Source organism: Mytilus californianus, unplaced genomic scaffold (genome assembly GCF_021869535.1).
Source record: "Mytilus californianus isolate M0D057914Y unplaced genomic scaffold, xbMytCali1.0.p SCAF_5, whole genome shotgun sequence".
Taxonomy (NCBI): domain Eukaryota; kingdom Metazoa; phylum Mollusca; class Bivalvia; order Mytilida; family Mytilidae; genus Mytilus; species Mytilus californianus.
Genome location: NW_026262701.1, coordinates 32,614,863 through 32,629,363, shown reverse-complemented (window position 1 = coordinate 32,629,363; position 14,501 = coordinate 32,614,863). Strand labels below are relative to the sequence as shown.

Sequence of the window (14,501 nt, the reverse complement as noted above, 5' to 3'; positions counted from 1 at the left end):
AATGGTTCACCAACGGTTGATAAAATGTTAGTCTGAATAGAATGATAAAAGTTATGCCCAGTACGCGTTTAAAAATGGGCTCTATTCCGATATTTTGAGATGTTTCAGTGATGTACTTGTTTTGCGTGTAATGAATTTTAGAGGTTAATTTGACTTATAATCAGTAGGATTATCAATTTTATCAAAAATGTGTTGTTTTTTTTTGTATTTATATCATTAGTATTATCTGATATTTCCTATTATCTTCTGAAATCTTGTTTTGAAAATGAATGATTTAATATATTCATATCAAACATTTCAAATTTTACTCTGGGTTTACCAAGTCAGGAATATGACAGTTGTTGTCCATTCGTTTGATGTGTTTTGTCATTTGATTTTGCCATGTGATTAGGGACTTTCCGATTGAATTTTCCTCGGAGTTCAGTATTTTTGTGATTTTACTTTTTATAAATAGCATTGAAAGTACAACTTCTAACAAAAGATAAACACTGCTAGAAGAAAGTTAGCAATTTGTTATCAGGTTGAGATTAAATATGTTTTATTGTCCGTTATTAGATTTCCTGAAGTAAATAATAGAAACCCTTCAATATCTTCTCACGACAAGAACGAAAAGTGGCGAAAACTTACATCTACGAGCGATGATTTCTAATCATATAATACACTTTTAATTGATTTTTTAAATGCAATGTAAAACTAATCAATTTAGACATATCGTATCCCGAATTACTTCTTTGCTAAAAAAACCCTATAAAACATATATACACACCGACCCGAGAAGTATATGAAATACGGTAATCATTCCATGATATATTTTGACCATTAATTGTGACTTATTCAATTAACGTTTACATTTATACCTGAGCTTTAAAATGATCGAAAACGGAAGAAAATAGCAAAAACAAAAACGAATCGCAAAACTTTCGTTTTTTATAAGGCTTAATTTGATCTAAATTCTTATTTGTGTCTAAACGTTGTGGTAAACTCAAGACTAAGAATAATTCTTTACAGCGTATTCTTGAGTTAATACTTGTAATTCGAAAAGTAAAGTAAAATTCTAATTTCAGTATGCCAAAAACTACAGAGTTTTCAAGAATCAATTATAAGAATATTGACTTAAAGAGGGTCATCATTTTGCGTATGAAATGAAATACAAATTTAGCAGGCCCAAAAGTGTCTTTCAGATGAAAAAACAACAATAAAAGCACTGTCCCTTTGTCTTTGATTTTTCCCATTGCATGAAAGGGTTTTGTGTTGTGAATCAGTTATTTATACACTATGTTCCTTCTTTTCCAGTCAATACTTTTTCAGATTTGAAGAAATAAAATACATGTCAATTGAAGTTTGTTCGCTTAATTTTATATCGAACAATTCTTGTGCGATGGGAGCAGTTTGAACCATATATTGTTGATTAATTTAGCCAAATAAACATACATGATTTCTTTCGATTCTAAGAAGAATGGGCAATCACATTGGGTCTGTATTTTGTTTTTGTTGTTTTACTGCTAGATAAAGTCATTAGTTCCAATCGAAATTGTCCCCAGAAATAAAACTAAGGTTTCGCTTGCTCACACTCTTTTCTGTGGTTCATAGAACAAATATTTCTAAATTAATCAAATTTCAAGATTTGAACAATCTCATAACTCCTGGCATAACATAACTTTTTAACCTTCAAGTCGAAAGAAAAATGAAGATTTCCAAGAGAAAAAAACAAAACACTTTGACTTTTTTTCAGCGCAAGCTATTTTGTGCGTGCGTTCATTTTTTTAATCGTTGTTTTATTTTCAACAATGGAGAATTCAAGATTGAAAGATTGCAAAATAATTCGGATAGACTTTGTAAGATGAAACACCACCAAATCGGGCCAGGTCAAAATACGTCGACATCCCGCTGCATGAAAAATCACTTGTATCCAATCAAATGCTCTATCGCCCCAAAATTGACCTTATAGGTGATGCTTGAAACAATGTTATCTATAAAATGACATTTTCATAGTTTTAGGATTCTGTTATAGCAACATCAAAGAGTAATGTAATTTATTGTCGGAGATTCAAAATCATGTTCATTTCGATAACGAGCTTTGTATTACAAAGTCAGGCCAGTGTGTTACTGATCCACCCAAAAAGAAAATCCGATGTCTCAAGTTTCTCCATCATATCATTTTTTGTCCTTTTTTAAAGTGTTTATTGGCATTCCAATGAGTATGTGGATATATTTTCTTTTAATTGACTTATTGTCGACTTTTATAGTCGAGGGACTTTTTTTTTATTTAGCCTCTGTTTAAGATCCCCGATTCGGCATGGATGTGGACGTACTAGTCTAGATCACTCAGACAAACAACGCAACATAGTATACTACTGCACCCATGTTTGATTTAACAATAATGATTTCAAGATCGTATAAGTAAACACACAATTTGATTTTTAACGAGGGAAATTACGTAGTTGTTACATATAATATTGACATTAAATATTACATATTTGAAATGTATTCCGTAACTATTTACCCTTTAAATCCACGTTTCTTAAAATCCATTGACCTGGTATTTTAAAAATATGACTATCAAAGGTGAACACAACCAAAGTAGCAAATACGAAAGCAATTACCGTGATTCAATCAATGATGCTCAAATATCAAATACCCTAAGAGTTGGCATTGGTTATAGATTGTAAAAATATTATCATCTAGACTTTTCCGACTGCCGGTAAGACCCATGCTGAGGTATTGTCTTTTTGGCTATGCATGTAGTATTATAGAAACATAGACACGACCGGTGTCACGCCGGAGGGACAAGTGTTTTATATATTTTCAAAACTATAATTAACGTAAATGTATGATAGCCCGCCATAGATATTTATAAAATCTCTTCAATAGGTCCGTTAGCAACCGAAATTTCCGTCTTTAACACATATATCTTTTCAGTGGAAGTTCAAATGCCATTCCATTAATCCCAGTGGACCAAAATTACAGAACCCAAATACACTGTAAAGAAGTCATAGTTTGGTATGTTCTCGACCTGGATGTGAATGAAATATACAAATATTTATCACATAATGTTAAAAAAACAATCTATTAATTGATTAATTAAAAATGCTTGGAGATTAAGAAATTTGTTGAAAGAGATTTATATATCTTAAAAAAGAATATCATTTATGGGACATCAACCTCTCCAGTTTTATTTTATTCAACTGTTAACATCCTTCTTATATTTTGAAAATTTGACTATGCTCCCATCAACTATGACAGTTGTGTTCTTTGACATTAATGTATGCTAACGTATAATATCAAAATACATCTGATTTATGAGATTATTCGAGAAATGACATAAATTAACAGGTTTAGTTTGATGGCAAAAAAGTCAACAATTGCCCGATAGCAGCCATCGTTATGGTATGTTAGTGGACATTTAAGTGACGACCATTTAATTATCTGACATTGCGGTATTGGAAATGAATATGCTAGCCTGGTAAGAGCTCAAAAATATAACATTGTCTTTGGATGACAATAAATGTTCCGTCCCAGATTCATTGACAAAATGCAGGATACAATTGTGAACAAAATCAAAAATAAATTAAGGCCCCCACCCTTGTCCATTTTACTATCATATTTCTTACATATATTTATAAGAAAGCACTTGTGATATACTTGTTAGTATAAAAGACATGTCAAACAAACCAGTTGAATATTGAATAATAGTTGAATAACATAAAAAAAATACCAGGAATCACCAAAAATAGTACAACAGACTACTCCAACCACAAACACCGACCCCTTCGAGAAAATAGTGAAAAAAAAACAGTGAAAAACAACAGCGAGCAGCACCTATTGCATGAACTTTACACCACAGCATCCTTTGAAACAGTCTTTCTTTACAATGCACATTGATTGTTACACAATAAACAGTTAACTTGTGTCAATTACTCATTTTCTAAGTACATTGTTATTTTCATAAACACTATTTATTTGTAAAAAAAAAGATTGATGGTCACTGTAAAGTAAGCATATTCGATCTGGTACTCGATTATATAACAATTGTTTTCACGTGATATATTGACTCTCGACAATGTATGTGATGCAGCATACAATAAGGAAAAAAATAATAAAAGAATGCTGAGTGTTTGGTATTGCAACAACAATATATCAAATTATGATATTTACAGTGATAGACAAGTTTAAAATCAAATGTCAAGATCTAAATCACTCTTGTTATAGACAAGTTGTGGATGAGCTGAATGAAATAGCGGCAACAAAGGGCTTGTCCTTAACACCAATGCAAACTCTATAAAGGACAATATGTATATAACCACAGAAGAGTTTCCTGGTTGTAACCCGATATTTATACAAAGCGAAATTAAACATGTTATTCGATTGTTCTTACTGCCCTTTTAAGCGAGATTATTTGAGTTGCATGCGTACATGTAGGAAGACGAACAATAAAAATAAGGACTTAACTGTCTTACATCGGTATTATACAAATAATAAACATACAAAGTAGTGTCTTTTCATGGAATGGTAGAAAGATCCCAATAAATGAAAGCAAGCTCAAACTCGGAAAGTAATCTTCTTAAATAAAAATAATGCCTTCTAGCACTGCAATATCGGCTGTTGTATTTCTGAGTTGAGAAATGCTTCTTATCAAATCAGAAAAAAATAGCATTATTCAGTGGTTCGATCCTTTTATAACTATATTTTTTAAATATAACATGGATTATATCAGTATTATTACGCACCCTAGGGTTGACTTGGTTAAAGAAATAGGTCATGTTTTTCTCCCGTCACGTAATAAAGAGAGAAAGTCACGCTCCCTGTACGTTAAGGAACCCTTCCAACAAATCTTTGAAGGGTCAGTAGATGGCCTGTTGCAAGGCAAATTTCTGCTACCCATTCAACAGACCCTCATTTTCCATTAGTAGTTGAACTTATCGCACTTCCATCGGGTCGAGGAACCTACTAATTACATTAGTAAGTTAGTCAATTGTTAATCAGATCTCGTCCAGAAAATACACGTAATATTTGCCACTGGGCGTTTGTTATGCAATCAGTTTTGTGCCGTATTAAATAAATAAAACCATATGTCAAATACTTTGGACAGTTTTGTTTCATATTTTTTAAGGACAAGAACTATAAGAAAATATGTAAAAACAATCCATAAAATAAAAGAAGAGAGCTTCAAATTTATCATAATTGCAATTCGCCATTAATATCATTAAGTTTCCATAAAAGACATAAAACATTACGGCCTACCACTTACTTTGTTTTGACGAAAAAATACTTATTTGGAATTGAAATGCCTTCTTTTTTAAGTTATTTTTTTTTACATACTGAAATGTTTTTATAGGGCAAAGAAAGTAATATAAAAAAGAAGATGTGGTATGATTGCCAATGAGACAACTATCCACCAAAGTTCAAATGAAGTGGATGTAAGCAATATACTAGTAACCTAAATTCAGGACCATGGCTTTGTACCATGTTCACATAAACGTTACGTTTAACGACTTTTTTTATCATTATTTTGCAACGTTATGAGGGTCTACTTTATTATATTTTCCGGTGAAAAGATATCAATGACTACTAAAGTATAACAATATCAAATAATCCATTCATTCACTTGTCAATACATTAAAAAAAACTTTTAAATATAACAAAAACTATGATTTGGACGTTAATGGATTTTGGATTTACAGAGTTTAATATGTTTGCTGATTGGCTTATTGGACAATGGCAATTGAATATTTAAAGCAAAAATAATAGCTTCAATTTCTGACTATCAATTAGTCTTTCTACACCTATAATGAGTAACTTCCGACAATAAAAAAATCAAATCGATTTTTAAACTTTAAAACTGAGTTGGTTCTCATCTCAAAGACATTTCTGTACTAGCAGAAAACGGGAAGATCGTATTTTCTGTTTTTTACTAAAGATGCTAGAATTGGTATAAAAATATTTGTTTTCTAACACCATTCCAGCACTTATTTTTATCTCATGGATTTATCATGGAGTACTCGGTTTCAAGCTGTGACATTTTATTCTGCTTTCTGGATTGCTTTGAACTTTGGAAAAGGTATGCAGCATGATGTGTTCGTTGGATTATTTATTTTTTATATATAATATGTTCAATGTATAAATAAAAGTGGCTGAAGTTTCCTGAAAAAACTCGTACATTTTATAATATATTTTTTTCCTGTATACAGATAAGTATATTTTTTGTACATATTGTATTCTTGGAAGACCTGTACAGTTATTTGTTTATAATGTCTATTTTTCCGTTTAATTTCAAAACGACGATGATAATAAAAAAAATCAATTAGTAATAAATAATTATGAAAAAAAGAGTTTGGAAGAGAAAGACATTGCTATTCTATTTTTACTTATGGCAAACGTTATGCAAAAAAATAAAATATGATGGATAACCTTATAAAACCAGAAAAAGTAATTACTATTTTGTTCTCCATTTTAGTCTTATTTTATTTTATATAGATTGACAGATTAATTGAGAGCCTAACGTTCAGTCATCAAATCGGTACTTAAAAAATATATAAGAAGATATTAAGATAAGATAAGATAATGATTTATTTATATAAGTGTCACAATTTGAGCATACCAGTAAATATACATTTACTTTATTTTCATAATTCAATTTAAACAAAGATCATTAGCCAGCCTATAACAACACATTACAAATATATTAGATATGAATTATTACGAGAAGAAAGCATGGGACAATTAAAAACAATAATTCGAAGAGGGACAAAGAAAAAGACGAAGACACGTTCACAAAACACAAAATAAAAGAGCAATATGAACAAATGTAGCTAAAAATTGCGATCTATCTATAACTTTATAATGAAAAAAGCTTGTTTCTTTAAGGGATGAGAGGTAAGATTGAATGCGGAGAATGATTTTATTATATGTACCCTAGAAGATCTGTAAAATGATTTTAAAATCCAAACCAAATTCACAACACTCCTAAAATAAGTAAAACCTGGATTTGTTTGGCGATGAAATAGAGATTGTAAAAGGAAGGTTGTGTGAAAATGTGATAGCCGCAGCCGATTGAATTTTGTTTTGAAGGCCGCTGCTGTAATTTTGGTATCAAGTTTGCTGTTCTTCTTGATTGAAAAGTCAAAAGATCATAAACAGACCGATGAACAGTATTGTTGGTATTATCAGAAACATATATAATATTATATCAGTCTCTGGTAGTATCCGTTGTAAAACATGAAAATCCGCTGTTTACCTTTGGGTTATTTTTTTAAATAGTATAATTATATCTATTTTTTCTTAGGTTAATATCTTTTGGGGTATTCAGTAGAGTGAAGGGCATCGCTGATATCTTTGGTTTGAATTTTAGAATAATAATAAAGACCTAGGATTTATAGTTCCTCTGAAGTAGGTATCGTTGGGGTTACACGAGTTGCCAAATGACTATTCAATACTTAATTTTTGTATCAAGCAGTTTATATATAATATGTGATTAACACACGCAAAGTATTCTAATAAGGGTTTTGTATGACAGGTGTCTAGCAACATTTCAAGTCATTTGGGTCTTTGAGCGAAATATCCAATGATGTTAACTTTTAACCGACACTAACTGTTTTTTGACTAGTTATATGCATTTGAGATGTATTTTTATAATGCATTAATCTTCGTTTGGTTTTATGATGTGACAAAGTACTTTCAACAAGGCAGAGTAAAATATCGAAGTATAGTTAATGATTAGATAAGATATAATTACTTGACCATCAAAATGGCATGTGCTTACATCCTTAGGAATATTTTGTTAAGGCAAAATTCACTAAGAAGATACAATTATGGTAATGGATATTAACCAATACATCTAATCAGGCCAAAGGTTTTCTTAGTTCTGCATCCGCTTGCTTGAAGGTTTTTGATAGTCTTAAATAAAAAAAAGATTCAGAAAAACTTTTGAAAATTAAGAAATTTTGAATTTTTAGGTAGTTTCTTCAATCTTTTTTATTTTAAATTATATAAGTATGTCCTAAATTATTATTTGGTTCACAATAAAAGTATAAAGTTATTGATAGTCTGAGAAAAAAAAATCAGAAAAACTTTTGAAAATAAGAAATTTTGAATTTTTAGATAGTTTCTTCAATCTTTTTGATTTTAAATTATCTAAGTATGTCCTTAATTATTATTTGGTTCACAATAAAAGTATAACATACAGTATCTGATGTGTAGTTTGCTAAATAAAAATATGAAATTAAGGATGAATTTGAAGTTAACGAAATGCATTAAAAAGTTAAGACATGTTTTGTTAACGGATGTGATTTTACTTTTGTGTTTTGTTTATTTCCTGGTTGGCTTGTACAATTTGAAAAATGTGAAAAACGTACGGTAACCTATGATCGATAACATCATCGTCATTGGGTCTCTGGTAGATAGTTGTCTCTTTGGCAATCATAACACATCTCCTTATTTTAATAAAGACGGCCTTCGTATTGCTGACTGGGAACAAGCTCTTTCAACTTTCAAAAGATTGTTTTTTAAGGGTTTTCTTGGGATTTTGGCTCCACTTTCGAACCCTTTCAAATCTTTCATTTCTCTAAAAACAAAATGAAATATAACATCGGGATTACACTTGTTATAATGCATAATTACTTCTGTATGTTGTTCAATTTAGGCGAAGGGACACCTACATGTACCAAAGGTAGACCATACATTGAGAACTCAAATTACGTATGTTTCTGGTTGATTGAAACACTTAATGACTTCAATACTAGTTTGAACCTCTGTCAGAATGATAACGGAAGCTTAGGAATTATACCAGATCAGAATACACTGAATTGGTTGAATCTTTACAGGGAGGATGTCGGGTATGTACATTTGCAATTGATTAAAGGTACCAGATAGAGCCTACCTATCATCTTGGGTTAAATGTGAATTTAGAAATGATCAATTTTAGATACTTAACCTCTGCATCTTTTGTATTACTGAATATAATTGTTTTTGCCTTGTTCCTTTAAAAAATCCGTCAAAAAGAAAAGCTAGTTATATAAACGTATTGTTCCAACTATAGTGCATATGACACGTCTACAACATGAAAGTCATGTATTGTTTTGGGAATGCAATGTCTGAAAATCATAATTGACATTTTGTAAATTTACTGCAAAGCTGCTGTAAAAAGATACGAATCACTGGTAATTTTCAAACAGTAAGACCTTATAAAATCAGTCAAAATCTTAAAGAATGTAAAACGTAAATGATTTTTACACAGCACATGTGGAATGTTATCTTTTGATTGACAAACATTCAGGCAATTCTGCCTCTGCGGGGCAGTTTGTCCCCTTGGTTTTCATCTACACAGTAGTCATTGTTTATGCTATCTAAATAATTCAAGCCCTACCCGTCTCCGATTTTCTCCGCCTCAAGTGAATTGATCGTAGTGAGCGGAATATAACGACTGGATTATTGATTCGGGTTAGCGTTAATGCAATGGACGTGAAGTTCCTAATGAAAGCAAATCCAGAAAAGCGTATCGGACGCATGTAATTCATCAAGTGCTGTTTTAATTTTTACAGCACTGGGTAGATACCGCTGCTGGTGGACTATTAGGCCCCGAGGGTTTCATCAGCTCAGTAGTCAGTACTTTGGTAAACTTTTCTCAAATTGCTCGTTTATTAATTTAAAATTAACTAATGTTTCAACTCCCTCAGACAAAGTCGACCTTCGATGGTTTTATCTATCATTTTTAGGCTCTTCAACTGTTTCCGTTTTTATACATTCGTGGCTTTCAAATATCCGGCTTTGAGCGTTCCTGATAAAGATTAATCAAGAAAAACGCTTCGGACGCATGCAATTTATAAAGTGTTGGGTTTGTTTTTATCAGTTGCATTTTGCCTTAAGTTTACTTTAGGGTTTTTTTGTTACTTCTTTTTGATATAATCCCGCAATTTTTAAGCCCCATGTTCTGTTTTCTTTACTTTGAACGTTTTGAAGATTTCTATAATAGAATAAAAATAGCGCTTGGTATCTCTAACTTTCACTGCAGTATTCCTAATTCAAAACGAAAACAACCGTCTCTGTTTCGTGATAGCGTGATCACCTCGAGTACAGGAGGTTGTGTGATGGAACCCTGGCCGGGTCATACCACAGACTTGACGATTGGTATGTGTTAATTCTCAGCTAAGAACGCGGCATCTAAGAATAATAGCAATGACTGGTTGGCTCAGAGTCAAAACAATGTGACCGGGTAGAGTGACATGTCTTCATTGGGAATGTTGCCTTGTGTAAATCTGGCTCAGTCTGTCGGTCTCGTACAAAGCAGGGTTCATGTCTCGTCCTGAATACGAGTTTGCATAACGATACATTTTGTCCACAATTTCTTTGAAACTCAAATCATGAAGATTTTTAATTTAAACGTATTTGCTTCGTTTAATTGAAGCACGTGTTTTTCGACATTTGATTGGCCTATAAATGGAAACCAATTGTGTTCATCTTCATGTCTTCTCTTTCCTTTTTCGTAAGAGGCAGATATTATGCCTGATTGTCTCATGACGAATGAAAAAAACCGGCGTGATTTTTAATATCGCAATCCGCTATATAGTAGTAAGCATGTCTTCTCAATGAAAAATTCAAAGAGAGGCGAAAGATACCAAAGGGACATTCAAACTCATTAGTCGAAAAAATAAACTGCCCCAATGCCATGGCTAAAAAGAAAAAGACAAACAGACAAACAACAGTACACAAAACACAACATAGAAAACTAAAGACTGAGCAACACGAACCTCACCAAACACTTGGGGTGATCTCAGGTGCTCCGGAATAGTAAGCAGATCCTCCTCCACATGAGGCACTCGTCGTGGTACTCATGTTAGTACAAACCAGGTAATTAGTCTTATTCGTTTGGTCGCATTCGGGGAAAGGAGACAGGATTGTAGTTACGACGTTTGGAACATAGCCGCTATCATCTGTGAAACGAATATTCCATAAAGGTCAACCAACTCTAGATGGCGCTGTAAAATTTACAAAAGAATGATTTCAACTTCATCACTTGGAACTCTTGGTTTAATACCTTCATTGTGAGCAGCAAAGTTTGGTGATTCTATCATATTGAACACAAATTAAAGATTTCCCATACATACAATAACGTCTGCTTCGTATCTTGACTTGCATCTAGAATTGACAATGAGGAGCGTCTAAAAATTTACGACAAAGATGATTTAATTTTCCCTTTACTAACTTTCATTTCTCTGTAGAACATTCCAGCAGCGGTTTTTTTTAATTCAACAGAACAGGGGTTTAACTCTTACTTAATGACAATATGTACAGACTGTAACTTTATGTCACTTTTCGAAATGCACAAGTTTTCCAACCCAGGCATAGATGGCCTTTGGCAGTTGTGGCACAACGTTTGGAATTTTTACTTTTCAGTGATTTCCAACTTCGTTACCGATTTGGCATTCGAATCGTTTTGATTCGAGCGCCGCCAATGATTCTTGTGTAGACGAAACGCGCGTTTTTGTATACTGAATTATAAGCATGGTATCTTTGATTAGTTTTTTTAAAGAAAGAATTTATTCAAAATTGGGCATTTTGTCTGGCAGATGAGGTGAATTATTTTTTATCTTTATCAAGTAGAATAAACATTCATAAATTATTCTGATTAAAACATTCAAATATTTACTATGATAATGTTATCATAAAGGTTACTTATACAGGAAGGAATATAAGGAGTTCTACATTGGTTATAAAAGGGACATTTTGAATAAACTTGTGACATTGGATGGCCGACAGCAAACCTGGGCACCGTGGGAAAGTGGGCAACCAAGTGGTACTGCAAGTGCTTTCTGTGTAACATCGTTTAATAGAGATGGTACTTTCTGGGATGAATATTGTACTGACACGTACTATGCTATTTGTCAGTGGCCAAAATTTCTTGGTAAGGTGAATATTCATTATATTCATATTATGTATCTTCCTGTATTTCTACTTTCTGAATATTTAGAACTATATTTCAGGATAAGAAAGACAAGAACATATGGACCAAGCAAATATATTGTTGATATCGAATGTATTTATAAATATTTGTTCAACCTGTTCAAATTTGTTTACGAAAACGAAGTTTGGAAACTAAATTACAAAAAATGAGCAACTTGATATTTGCATAACATTGCTTAATTGGCCAAATTAACATAAACCAGCCAACTGTTCAAATGAATATGAATAATAAATAAGAGGCAATATACATAAACGAATTACTAACGAATAAAAATCGGCAAAATCAGCTTATCGTCAGCTCAGTAGTCAGTACTTCGGTACTGACATGATTTATAACAAACTTTTCTAAATTTGTCCGTTTATAAATTTTGAAATTATAAAGAAACTAAGGTTTCAACTCCCTCAGGCAAAGTAGACCTTAGATGAATTTGGCTATTTGTTTTAGGTATTTTTGTCATATAGATCTTCAACTGTTTCGGTACTTATACATCCCTCGGATTTCAAATGTTTGGCATTGAGCGTTCCTGATGAAGGTAAATCCAGAAAAGCGCTTCGGACGCATGGAATTATTAAACGTGGTGTTTCCAATTTTTTAACTCTAGAATGTTGTAATATAAACGTAGAATATAGGTTTCAGTGCGCACGACGTATGTTTATAGAATAACCCCCAGGTACTCGACTCAAAAACAAGCAAATCCATATAAATAAAATTGAGAATGGAAACGGGGAATGTGTCAAAGAGACAACAACCCGACCAAAGAGCAGAAAACAGCCCAAGGCCACCAATGGGTCTTTAACACAGCGAGAAAATCCCGCACACGAAGGTAGCCTTCAGCTGGTCCCCAAACAAACATGTGTACTAGTTCAGAGAAAATGGACATCACACTAAACTCCGAAATATATAAATGAACTAAATTACAAAAACATACAAGACTAACAAAGGCCAGAAGTTCCTGACTTGGGACAGGCGCAAAAATGCGGCGGGGTAAGTTTGTATCATAGCACCTTTTCTTCGTTTATTTTTTTTTTTGGTTTTTGTTCCAATATTCTCTTTAACGACACGAATTTAAGGCGTTTCAAATGTATATATTGGGGAATGTTCACTATAATGGTCTTGAAAGTATTTAGCTATAAATATAAAATAATTCAGATGCTTATATTATGAGGTTGTATATAAGGTTTTGTTTCGGAATATTTAGTTTTCTGACTAGTAAAACTTAAAGACAACAAACCAATCGCAGACTATTGACTTTTGCAAAAGCCACGCAAGTTTTCTAAAAGACCTCTTAGAAACCTTGTAATATTGGTGTGCTTCGTTTTACAAGAAATAAAAATATACTGTTCTATCTGAAAGAAAAAAAGAATAAAAGTGTGCAATCCATCATCAGATTAATACTATCATTCTACAGTATATTACCTCAAGCTAGCTTTATTATAATCGTATCATTCTTTTTTTGTTGTTAACAGCGACATTTTGGAAGCCAACAATAACTGGTACAACAACAACAGAAAAAGATTCTACAACTTCGACAACAGATGCATTATCAAGTAAAAACAAAATAGAAACTTCCACAGGTGAAGTAACAACAGAAAAGATCATACCTATAACAACGGCACATAACCTGGGGACTACAACAGATCAATCTTGTCGGTGTTTCTGCAAAACAGTGGAAGTTAACTCTACTATAAGTGCAGCAGAAAAGGCTGAAATAGCTGCGAATATTTCAAAGGAACTTTCTGTAAATGTAGAGACTTTGTCGTCAACTATTCGATCAAAGACATCAGCTAAAGACGACAGACCATCTTCAACAGGCATAGGATATGTAGGAGTAATACTATTGGTCACTGTCTTTGGTGGAATTATTATTTTAGATCTTCCTGTTTTCTGGACAGTTGTAAAATTACGATTTTATGATTTGAAAACGTGTTGCCAAAATTTCAAAGCGTAATAAATTTTAATACTTATCTCATGCACTCTCTATGTACAATAAGGTTTTCCTAATTTAAATTAAATAATTTAAACTGTTTAATTTGCTCTAGACTTGAATGTCAATATTATTTCAAATCATGTTTGCAACCGAACAAAAATCTGTCTTGTAATTATTTTTATCGATATTTTCTGCTTAAAGGGTTGCTACATCAAGTAGCATTCCAGGTAAATGCAGAGAGGTTTTACGTTTATAATACATTTCGCTTTACGTTAAAAGAAGGTAAATAAAGATGACGGGCGCCACCTAGTTGATTACAGACATCAATGTGATACAAACAAGGTTACAAGAGCGCAATTATTTGTTTACATTTTACCGGCAAGTTTTTTACCCAAAGATGGTACGCAGAATAGAATACTGTACGGCTTCTGATTGGATGATACAGAATTGGAATTACTTTTAATCGAAAGCTTATCTAATTAGGTTTAAAAAATCCAGAAAATCAAATTCACATTTTGCAAAGTATAGAAAATATCTTCCATTTCTGCACGTCAGGGTTCATTAAAAATATGCCTTTTTCATTAAGCGAAAAAAATAGACGATCTTTTTCAACTGCAT

The 14,501-nt window shown here is 32.3% G+C and overlaps 1 protein-coding gene across 1 annotated transcript; it reads left to right on the top strand.

Moving 5' to 3' along the window:
- Positions 1 to 6,866: 6,866 nt before the first annotated feature.
- LOC127701951 (uncharacterized) lies at positions 6,867 to 13,935 on the top strand. Its single transcript, XM_052205926.1, has 4 exons — positions 6,867 to 6,873; positions 8,639 to 8,831; positions 11,676 to 11,896; positions 13,423 to 13,935. The coding sequence occupies exons 1-4, from the start codon at positions 6,867 to 6,869 to the stop codon at positions 13,902 to 13,904; spliced, it is 903 nt and encodes a 300-aa protein (XP_052061886.1). The 3' UTR covers positions 13,905 to 13,935.
- Positions 13,936 to 14,501: the final 566 nt, after the last annotated feature.

Excerpts from the sequence above, each read along its gene's own strand:
- LOC127701951 (XM_052205926.1), top strand. Across the intron at positions 8,832-11,675 it reads CTTTACAGGGAGGATGTCGG|GAAGGAATATAAGGAGTTCT; the intron begins GTATGTACATTT and ends TTACTTATACAG. Across the intron at positions 11,897-13,422 it reads TCAGTGGCCAAAATTTCTTG|CGACATTTTGGAAGCCAACA; the intron begins GTAAGGTGAATA and ends TGTTGTTAACAG.